Here is an 11,462-nt window from a genome sequence, read left to right as displayed (position 1 = left end):
TAAATGATACCAAATGCTGAAATGAATTCAGTTCACCTTTGTCAGTGGAAAGGGTAGGAGAGGTGCTGCCAGATCCATCTTTTGAATGGCCTTTGAGTTTGTACTGCCCACAAGGTCTGCTGACCCTTTCTGAGAGCGGACCGCTGTCCTCTGGGTATTTACGCAGCAGTCGATTTGACAGGACAGGTGAGTTATTGTCGTACGGAGATACCTCTCCGCTGGATGCTTTGAGGGAGTCACTGGACAAACATCTCTCAGTCAGAGAGAAGGACTCTTCTGGTCTAAGAAGGCCTGACTCTCTGCAGAAACAAACAACTAAATGAAGCAACCTCCTGCTGTTATAAGCACCAGGCATATGCATACCTTATGTATACGCACATACACATGTTTATATGTTTTGCAAAAAGCACACAAGAACATATGACTAATCATGAGACATAATGTGAGGCAGGAAACTCACGAGCATTGAGAGGCCTTCCTCCGCAGCAGATAATCCACAACATCTGGATCGGTTTCTAGCAAACTCATCAGCACCTCATTCTGCAGGTCAGCAGGAACCTAGAAGAACCAAAGGTCTGTTTTACTGCAGCTCATAATAAGAGGCAACAGATGTAAAGTTGTTACCTTACTTTCCCTGTTCCTTAATCGTGAATCACATTAAAACTAAACAGTAAATACACTTTTCCATATTGTATTGAATACAAACAATGTCATTATAACAACAGCAGCTTTATTTTTTTTTTATTACTTTAACATTTATTATTCTTTTACATCAACAAGTCTGCATCTCCAATATTTACACCGTACCTGTGGTGCAGTGTGCGCCATGGCAGATGTTTGTATGGCATAATGAGAAAATAATTAACAGCAGTTTTCGAAATTGTTATTAATGATGCAGAGAAAATGTCTTTTTTGCCCTCTGATTTCCTTAACGGATAATTTCCAGATACTTAATTAAGTGCATCTGCTTTTAAGTTTCTGGTGAAAAGCTAAAAAACACAATGCAGATGAGGATCCTGCCCTGTTGTCTATAAACAAAAGTGAGGCTGGAATGACACTCATTGACCCTTTGTGTGAGGCTTCTTATCTGTTGTGCGCTGAAAAGACTATCTTAGTTCTACAAGGTCCAAGAGAGGAAAAACAAATTACTTATGACTATAAAAGCTTAGTCCTCCTCAAAAGCGATGGAGTTAATGTTTACATTTCATTAAGTGCCTCCACTCCATTGAGCTTAAGAACTCCCCATAAACACTCTTTTACCCCCTCAAGGAAAATCTGACTTCGACCATGAGATTGTCTGATCAAACCCTCTGTTGTCTTTAACTGATCCAAATGCTTTTCAGTTTGCAGTGAGGTCCGACTTACCATAAATAGCGTGTCATATGCATTGATCATCCTTTGGACCACGCCGATGATGGCCGTGCTCTCCTCTGCACGGGCAAAACTCTCAACTGCAAACTCTTTGTCGGAGTTTTTTTGCTTGTGTAAGAGGTTGGGTCCAAAGACGGTGGCTAAATTGAGCGCCGTCATCTTGTTACCTGTGATCTAAACAAAACAGAGCATCTGTATGTCTTAACAGTTTACAGAACACACACATTTTTCACCTCATCTTTTCAGCAGTTTTACTAACAACCCCCCCAGGATTACACCTAATGAATTGGACATTACCCAAATTTGACCCCTGCCGGTACAAGAAATGTTTTGCAGTCTCATATAATTTGTATGAAAAGGCAGGTCTTTTGCTGTTGACAGATCCTCCTTGGTGCCCAGGAAATGCTGGGAATGTGCACCTACCACAGGCCTGCCACCATCAATAAGGCTGGCTCTGCCTCCTTTTGTTCAAAGAAACTCGGCAGACCTCTTGTTCACAGTTTCAGTATGTATGCTCTAGGACCACAGCCAAGAGTAAACCCGTTTTATATCCGTGGGAAGAAAGAAAAAAAACTCTCCATTGTGATAATTAGTAGCGAAAAAGCTGATAATTGCAACATTAAGGGACTATGGGCCCCGGTTTAACAGCAAAAGGTCAGGATGTGCACAAGGACAGTGAGTTCATTTCCAAACACATGCACCTAAATCCATGTTTCTTGTGTAAAAGCACCGGGAGAAAGAGAATATAAAAACGTGGGTAGGACGATTAATCATTATATTCTCAGCCCATCACATTACCCATCTTAAATTTAACAGCCCGCTATTCCAAACAAACTGGTGCATAACAAGATTCCAGGCTGGCTTTATAGTGTACGGTAAAATAATATTATCTGGTAGGTGCAGAGTGACGCAAACATGTAGGTGCTGAGATAAATGGTGTTTGCAGAATGTATATGTCACAGCTTCCCATAGGTTCTGTGCTTTAAAATAAATAAATAGCAAATTAGGACAGTGCAGAATAATGTTTGCAGATGGTGTTTGTGTGCTTATTATGCAGCAGGGTGATATTGGTTGTGAATCCTTTAATGAATATAACCATAATGAATCATCATGCATAATGGTGCTGTGTTTTGGCACGGCGCTTTCTTCAAATTAGAGACTGCAGATGTAACATGCATCTGCCCAACTGCCTTCTGATAGTTGTTGTGATTCATAACGATCACATTAAATTTGTAAAACAGTTAATCTAAGATATGCGGCATTATTCTCTGATGGCTGCTCATTTCTTAAATATATGTTTTGTTCTCGCTGGCAGAATCAACAAGTTAACAAATGTGCGACATGCCGCGGTCGGTGGAAGTTAAATCCTGAAGCAAAATCTCAACCGAAGACCCAATTATGACCGAAATAATGACACCTTATCTCGTGCTACCTCATGTGTGGAGAAGTCTCATGATTTTTTTTTTTAGATTGATAAATAAGCAAGAGCTGCTTGGACCCATTTTTACACAAACATTAAAACAGGGCTTGTACACTTTCTTTACCTCCTGTCCCTCATTGTCCAGGCTGTCTTCAGCATGTGCACACACAGTGGACAACAAGCAGAGGAGGCGCTGCAGCGTGTCGCTGTTACAGGGAGGAAGCAAATATATCAGGAGCTGGAGGGCACTTTCTTGGTCTGAATAATCCAGCACTGCAGAAAGAGAAGTCCAGTTAAAGTCAGTTATAAAGAAATCCAAAGCTAACACAAGAATTCACCCAGTGACGACAAAAAAAAGGTGATTGTGTTTATTCGGTATGTCTGTGCTCCTCACACATTGTGTTGATGAAGGCTGTGTACAGATCTCTGGTCAGGAGTGACTCAGGCATGTCTCTGAGGAATTCTTTCAGCAGTGCAGCTACATCGTGGACGCTGTGCTCCTCATCCATGTGCACCTCCCATCCCTGGTCGAATTCCTCACGAAGCTGGAGGAAATTTTGTGACAAATAATACCATGTGAATGCAGCTCACAGGTGAGGCAGTTCGTTAATACGCAGCGGTGAGACAAGCAGGTGAGGTCTTACCTGTCGTACTCTCTTCTTGGAACTCCCAACGCGGAAAATTCCAACTGTCTGCAGGCCTAAACAAAGACAGAGAGCTAATATTGTGGCTAATATTCAACCTCAAAGTCATCCAAATTGTATGAGTCATAAGTTTATTACTACAAAGTGTCCACAGGGATATGCTGCACATTTTCTCTGCACTGTGCTTCTGTAGTTTTACTTTTGAACTTGGTACCGTATTTTTCCAGGTGCTGGCAGCAAAGGTCCACTATTCTGGGCACTTGTCGGTAAATAGGGTTGAGGCTGAGCTTTTTATCGTGGTGCTTCTTCCTGTTTCCAGCTGCCTCTTCTGGCAGAGACAGCTGGAGGGCCTCCAAGAGCCGAGACTGGTTATCATCAAGGTCAGTGATGCAATCCACAGACACCCCGCCCTGTCAAGCAGACGGGTGACAACCATATAGTGAGTGGAAAAGCAGCCGAGTATGTACTGTGAGTGATAAAATGTGCTGCAGTTATTAAATGGCAGCAACCCACAGAGAGAATATCTAAAAAGGTCACAAATTCCTAGAGAAATCCAGTGTGCAAGTGTAATCAGGCAGATTTCCCTGTTGTGTTCCATCCATGTACCACATTTATTGACATGAAAGCCTACCCTCCTGCGCGTCCGCGGGGCTGTGTCTGGTGTGCTGGGCAGAGGTGACTCATTAGGGGTTTCAGAAGTGGAGCTCAGAGACGAGTTACTGCTGGAAAGCTCTTTGTTAACCCTTTTGAAGCTCGAGTTCAGATGAAGGAAGGATAGCATCAATTCTGTGGGGTCACTGTGCTCCTCCCGCGGGTGATCGTGCCGCAGCTTGTGCACGCGGTCGTTGGATATGACATGCGACAGCGGTATGCCAAACGCCTGTGGCGTAGTCTCTGTTTGGGGGAGAAGAGCAAGAGCAGAGAGACTTAAAGTTCACAGTTAGCTCCAAGTCAACTGAGAGATCCTGAATTACTCTTTAGATGTGTCAGTCATGTCAGCGTATTTTCTATTATACCCTTCGGAATATTTTCTGTAGAAAGTGTCGGAAACTGTGCTGTAATAGATTCATTCAGTATATTCTAACCTGAACTTTTAAATAAATCCTGCTCAAAATAAATATGACAAGAGAAATGGCAAGAACTGCGGTGCCGCGGCGCACACTTAATATTCAGAGTAGAGAGCACATACTTTCCCAAGTGCCTTTGTAAACAAAAGGGTAAAAAGAGGAAAAAGGGGGCTGGGTATGCCGGAGGATAGGCTGTAACGAATGAGCCACCACTTAAGATTGTTTTGGTTATTTCCCTCGACTGCCTGTCTGACAGAGAACATCACTTTCCTGCCAGATTGTTGCAGCGGGCGGGGCAGCGCGGCGGTTGAAGATCACAGCTTCCTCTGTACTGTAAGATTCTGATCACTCAGTGCTCCGTGGGTATAAACAGCTGAGAGTGACTGCTTCAGTGCGCCGCTACAGCTTCAGCCAAAAGGAGAAAAGAGTATATTTTATATTGTAAGAGGCTGACAAGGCTCGAAACAGGAGGGGAATAAAAGTCTGACAAGACTCAGTAGCTCTCCTACAGGCCTAAAAGATAGCTGTGTTTATCTTCACTGGTTCGAAAATTGCTGGAAAGCACTGAAGTTCCCTCGATACTGCTATCACATCGCGTCGTAATGGGAAACTAAAATGTGCCTAATAAATGGCAAACGGTGCAATTTAACATATCGTATATGGCTGCAATTTAGACTATATCCTGAGCCACATTACCTTTGTCCTTACTCTTCTCCTTAGATAATGAATCCAGCTTCCTCCTAAGTGACTTCTTGTGCTTGTGGCCATCTGAAAAGAGTCACAGTAAAATGAAGAAACCTAGTTATTATGCTCATGTTCGTGCTTGCTCCACTTGATATTCTCAGCCTCATTTCCCAAATGGTTACACAATTCAAAAGAACAATGACAGATTGTGCAGAAAGTGTCAAAACAATGATGTGGAGAGTGACTCTTAATTCCTAACCCTTACACAGGAGAACGCCCTTTTCTGGAGACAGTGACAACACACTTTATATTAATGACATTCTCAAAATGTGAGCCCTGCAAGGATGTTAGTTAAATCAGGATGAGAAATCTGTAGAAAACTGTGATGATTCAGCCCATTACGGGTGAAACTTCATTAAATCAGTCAAGAAGCAAGAGCTTATGAAGACTGTACAAAGAAGGAGAGACTTTTCCTGTCTGCTGTTCTGCATATGAATGATAAGAAATGCTGTGTCAAGCTTTTGCCAAGATAGCAACTTAGTGGACAAGAAGATGTCTGCTGAAGTGTGTGCAGTTATGTGTGTGTGTGTGTCTATGTCAATACATTTAGGAATGCTGATGTGGCAGCCCAGGTCTTGACCCCGAAGTAATCGCCTGAAGGCCACATCCCGGAGACGCACCCTCTCCAACTCCGAGAGGCTTTGCAAGGGGACGGGCTTCAGGCCAACGCTACGCCCTGACACGCTGTTCCAGGTGAAGTCACCCTGAGGAGACACACACACACACACACGTAGGTATTCACGAAACACATCAGACACGTCCATAATTGGTGTCACATTTCACTTTCATGACCTGTCACGCTCTCTACGTGACTCCAGAGTGCATGAACTGACAGAAATTTCTGCTTCACTTGCCGGCTGAAAAGGACAACTGCTTCCCATGACAGATACTGACAGCTTACTCTTTAAAAGTTTGTTATGTGCAAATAGTTTGAACTTCTTGATGTTAGCATGCTGAATTTGTAGTAAAAGAAACAAGTGTATTGTGACATGCTGACATTAGTGATATCCTCTGGTTGAACTTATGTCCCAGTGAGACACATTTTTTAAAAGTATTTTGCACAAAGCTGATTTGAACCAGTTGTTGTACCACAAATAGTGAATCAGAATACCGATTGTTAAGATTATCCTTCTTTACAAGTAGCATAAAGATTATTAATAATGCACACACACATCATAAGCCCTGCGTCATCTTAATTCTATCCCTCCTCTCCTTAATAGTGGATGATGATGCATCTAATTTTCCTCCATATTCCACTGATGATTTTTTGAATAATCTATCGTGAAAATAAATCAAAAACCATTTCACAGAAATATGTTATTAATAACATTCTGAAGGTTCAGTACTATAGTAATGACGGGGCAAATAATCTGATCTGAAATCCTCAACCTTTGAGCATCTCCATGCTGGAGATTACAGTGCTTTGATCCAGTACAGTCAAGCCAATCATATGAGCCATGTTCCAAAGAGGCTTAGTAACTCATTATCAGGATAAGGCTTACAGTAAAGTGCCTCACTCCCATTAAATGAGAATTAGGGCTGTGCTCAAGTAGCATACTATTCTCTAGTACTCATACAATACAATAAAGTGTAGTATAAACACACTGCACAAATTTTAGACATTTTTTTCTTTTTTACATCATGCAGTGTCGTCTGGGAGGCATCTGAAGGTTCATTCTCCAGCGTGATACTGACCACAGGCATACAGCAAAAGTCACAAAAACTATCTTCAGTCACAAGTAGAACAGAAGAGTCTTGACCCCGACATCGTCAAGGCAGTCTGGGATTATACGAAGAGACGGAAGCAATTTAGTGACGGAAGCAAACTGAGGCTTGACGCTCGATCAATCTAAGTACCTTCAAAAAAACTGCACAAATGCATCGAGGAGAAGTGAGAATCTTTTAGGGGCAAACATTGGTCACATCAAACATTGAGTAGTTTTTCGTTTACTATATTCTGTGCACTATGTATGACGCTAGATATATAGATAGATAGATAGATAGATAGATAGATAGATAGATAGATAGATAGATAGATAGATAGATAGATAGATAGATAGACTACATTTCAATCAACTATAAGGTCAAACTGATATATCTGATGATGATTTCCTAATAAACTGATCAAGAATTGTATGGCGGCAACTAAAATTACAATAAATATCAACCAATCTGCACATTTTTTTCAGATTCATTAATTAATCACTTACTCTATGAAGTGTTAAAAGTACAACTTTCTAATAGGAAATGTTAAATATCTTGTTTTGTTTGACTAAAAGTCCAGAATACAAGATATTTAACTTACAGTGATATATGACAAGGAAAGAGGCAAATCTTTTCATCCAAGAAACTGAAACTGAAAATGTTTTTCCTTAAAGAATTACTAAAATGATCATTTGACAAGCATAATAGTTTTTCTGTCAGAAAAAGAAAGCATAATATAAATCATTGGGCGTATAAAATGTCAAAAAAATCCACACTTTTGTGCACTTTTCATTATATCAAGCCACTTGTTTTGTCTGTTCAACAGTCTGAAACTAAAGATCCTCAATTTATCATCACATTAAGTAAGACAAAAGAAGGCAGGAAGCAATTTGGCAGCTACAACTACAGCGGGGAACATTTTTGCAAGACACATTCGTATTTTTTTTATTTTTTTTTTTACCAATAAGCAATAACACACTACGGGCTTGGAAAGAGGTTGGCAGCCTTTCTGAATTGTTGAATACTTAATAGTACTCCAGCTAACGGCCAATTATCTGCTACCGAGGCTGATGTGTTGCATGTTAGCTGTCTACACTTTACAAGGCTTTTCTGCACACTTATGTTTAGTACTTTTATAATAAACAGTGACAGAAACTGGTGCAGGTTTGGCAGATGGAGAACTAAACACAGTATAAGTATGTCACCGCTGCATGCCGTTGTCCTTTATGTATTTTCTGAATGGCAACAGACGACAAGGTCACATATGTACCTGGGGTTGACAGAAACAAGTGGCGGCGTTTTAAGTGCCACTCTTTGTGTAGCAACTATGAGAAATGATGTGCAGCGAGTGAGTCACGTTATCTACTCATTTTGTTCAGACATTCTTCCTGTGTGACTATCGTGGAGTGGAAACTTTCTCCGTATCTGATGCGAGGAAGAGCTGGGTTATTCCCACAGTTCCCGTCCGGCAGCGAAGTGACGACTTCAAATAATAGCCAATTACGCTCCTTGTGGAATTCCGAGTATTGGGTTTTTGATGCAATATCCCTTTAGCTTTCACATAATAATAGGGTTTAAGTGTGTCATGTCCAGGCATGTCATATCAATTGAGTGCAGTTTCAACTCAATATTTCTTCAGACTATGAATGGATTGCGAGGATTACGTTTTTGACAGGCACAATCCTTTTTCTAACAACCTTTTATATATATATATATTTTTTTTTTCAAATTTGTCACAGCGGATGGAAGTCAGAGCCAGACAGCTGTTCCCAGTTGTTACAGAAGCAGTCACTGTCAAAGCTGGATGAAGTTACTGCTTCAGTTTATTCTTAGAGTGAAAATAGCAGATTTGTCGAACCACAGTGAAATATAGACAAAAAAATTCTTGTCAAACCCGACACCAATATTAAAGATCTGTTGAGTTTTAAGGTAAAAATGTCCGTTTTAATCACATATTTGCATAATGTTGCTACAATAGCAACAGCCAAACATGCACTCCAGTTGAACTGATAATTCATCTACACCCCTCTCCTGTTGCAGCACTTGAATACAGGTGCACTTGGTCGAGCAGTAACCTAATTTTAATTCAAAGCTTTGCTGAAACACAATAGCGCTTCCTAGAATACAATGAAAGGAAACGTGCAAGGTAGTTCATACAATATAGCTAGATTGAAAGCTCAGATTACACTAATCAAGCACACTTGAGCGGGGTCCAGTGAGGTGATGAATATTCCTCAGCGCTCAGGAAGCCATTCAATGGGGCATTACAGGAAGGCTTTTCCACAAGAGCCCTTGTACTCCGTCCACACTATTTGCCTTAGAGTCCCAAAGTGAATTCTGCATTCGGTTTTAAATAAACTGCATTCACTGGCAGTGTCATTAAACAAAGGGCAAAAATACTAAAAGTCCTTGAAGGACTGAGCTCATAATAAGATACTAATGTTGACGCATGCTGTTAGTTGAAGAAGACGTATTTAAATCCTCGACTTAAGTACCATTATAGCGATGCAAAATCGCTCCATTACAGGTAAAAGCCCTGCATGAAGAAGAAAGTAAAAGTGCATTAGCATTAAAATGTAGTTAATGTATTAAAGCAAGAGTCCTATTTTGGTCCTGCTGACGTCATTAGATTATTACTACTTGAGTTTCAATTTAGAAACAGCATGTTCCCGTTGACGCTGCGGCAGGTGGAGCTGATTTGAACTACTTCGTACACAGTTATGTTTCACAACTTGAGGGGGGAAAAAAGTTCTGATACACAAATCTGTTTTCAGTTTTCTGACTTTTTCTCTAATTGGATAATTTCAACATTTCCTGAAATGAATCCATGTGAGACGTTTAGGAGGGGAGGAAAACATTATTGGTTTGAGCTGTTAACAACTCATCTGAACTGCGATCCCAACTACGTCAGAGGACAAAAAAATTGGAAAACTTGTTCCATTAGTCATCTTCTTACAAAAAAGTAATGCTGTAAAATAACTATAGAGGAGCAGAAAGTAATATTTACCCCCTGAAATGTAGTCGAATGAAAGTATAAAGCAGCGTCATTATTATGAGTAATATAACTTTACAACCTCAGAATAATTTCCATTATTATATATTGTAGTAATAATATATATTATATTGCCAGTGCTGTATTTCTCATTTTATATAGTTTCGTTTTCTGAGCAGTATCTTGCAAAAGAATTTCATTTGGGATTAATAAAGTTTCTGATCTTCAAATGATAATACTCAAATTTTAACTTGGGCACAGTACTTGAGTAAATATACTTAATTACTTTCCACAACTGCATACTGAGAGTGGAAAAAGCAGGTGCATGAGCTGAAATATCAGTGTGGATGAACATAGAGAAAGATTTGGTAGATTTCAATAAAATAACAAGTTATAAAAACTCTAATTTAAGACTTTTCAAAACTTTACTAACTTTTGTGAATTAACTTCATTATATCCCTACTCCCCTGTAATCATTTCATCCACATGTGACAACTATTTGTGATCCTGAGACACCTTCAAAAAGCAAAGTTTCTGCCACAAACCAACAGCAGCAGCTACTCACAACACAAGTGCTTCTCTCCAGGAGCGGATCCCCCATTAGATCTCCACGGAGCACAAGCCACCTCTCAAACTCTTAAACTAGCGGAGTTCACACGATCGCCCCACATGAATACAACCCACATGTTCTGCAGATAACGCAGGTGTTGATAGACTCGTTACGCGGTCTGGAAAGTGGAACGAGTTGATTTACATCAGCCTCAATCCCCATGAATAACATTAGCGCTTTACAGGGAGGGGTTGACGGGAGGGGTCGGTGCTCGTCGGCGAGTTAACAAAACAAACCCACCGGGGAGGCGCAGAGGAATATAAATGTAGGTGCTTATTACACACAGTAGCGTCAAAGAGACAGTTTCTCCGCTGGGAGCATCGCAGCGGTACAGATACTGTCAGATCGGAGGGTTTAATTACTGTGATTAGCGCGTATCACTCTGTGTACTACAATACCCAAGAGCCTCAGCGATTGTTGCTATGGAGACCAATAAGCGCCGCGAAACTGCCAACCAAAAGTGAACAAACTGAAGATGTTAGCAAGCTAAATAACAATCAATTTGAGCTGTAGAGCTGTAATATTTAGCCAGCTGCACACAACAGGCGAACTTTTAGTTTGGCCAGTGGTTGTTTGTTACATTTTTGTCAGTCTTTATCAGTTAGTTTGGTTATAAGTTAGCTAGCAAGGCTACAATAGGTGAACAAATAGGAGCTAAATTCAGCAGGAAGATAAATGCAGATAAGTCTATATCTGCATAGACACTGTGTCCGCTTGTAATTGTCAGTACAGAACTGTCAGTTTTTGCTTACCAGTTTAAAAAAACAAAAAACAAAAGCCATTACCAAAGTCCTCCCATGTCACCGTTATCTACATAGTACATTTAAAACAACAGCAGTGCTTTCCAGTAGAGGAATAAGGTGGGAATAGCGAATTTACCAAGCAAGTGTAAACATTACCCCGCTTACAG

At 40.6% G+C, this 11,462-nt stretch overlaps 1 protein-coding gene across 1 annotated transcript in view; it reads right to left on the bottom strand.

The window, feature by feature from the left end:
* The window catches only part of LOC103352939 (rho GTPase-activating protein 6), a 36,758-nt gene that overhangs the window by 2,315 nt on the left and 22,981 nt on the right, over positions 1 to 11,462 (bottom strand). The window contains exons 3-12 of the mRNA XM_008275652.1: positions 5,791 to 5,950; positions 5,199 to 5,270; positions 4,067 to 4,329; positions 3,650 to 3,845; positions 3,436 to 3,491; positions 3,186 to 3,336; positions 2,916 to 3,064; positions 1,366 to 1,545; positions 461 to 558; positions 37 to 299 (exon numbers count right to left, since the gene is read on the bottom strand). Coding sequence (XP_008273874.1) covers positions 37 to 299; positions 461 to 558; positions 1,366 to 1,545; positions 2,916 to 3,064; positions 3,186 to 3,336; positions 3,436 to 3,491; positions 3,650 to 3,845; positions 4,067 to 4,329; positions 5,199 to 5,270; positions 5,791 to 5,950 — 1,588 coding nt within the window. The remainder of the gene's footprint in view (positions 1 to 36; positions 300 to 460; positions 559 to 1,365; positions 1,546 to 2,915; positions 3,065 to 3,185; positions 3,337 to 3,435; positions 3,492 to 3,649; positions 3,846 to 4,066; positions 4,330 to 5,198; positions 5,271 to 5,790; positions 5,951 to 11,462) is intronic.

Source organism: Stegastes partitus, unplaced genomic scaffold (assembly GCF_000690725.1).
Source record: "Stegastes partitus isolate 25-593 unplaced genomic scaffold, Stegastes_partitus-1.0.2 Scaffold56, whole genome shotgun sequence".
NCBI classification, from domain to species: domain Eukaryota; kingdom Metazoa; phylum Chordata; class Actinopteri; family Pomacentridae; genus Stegastes; species Stegastes partitus.
Note: the sequence above shows the minus strand (reverse complement) of the source record. Positions and strands in the feature narration are given on the sequence as shown.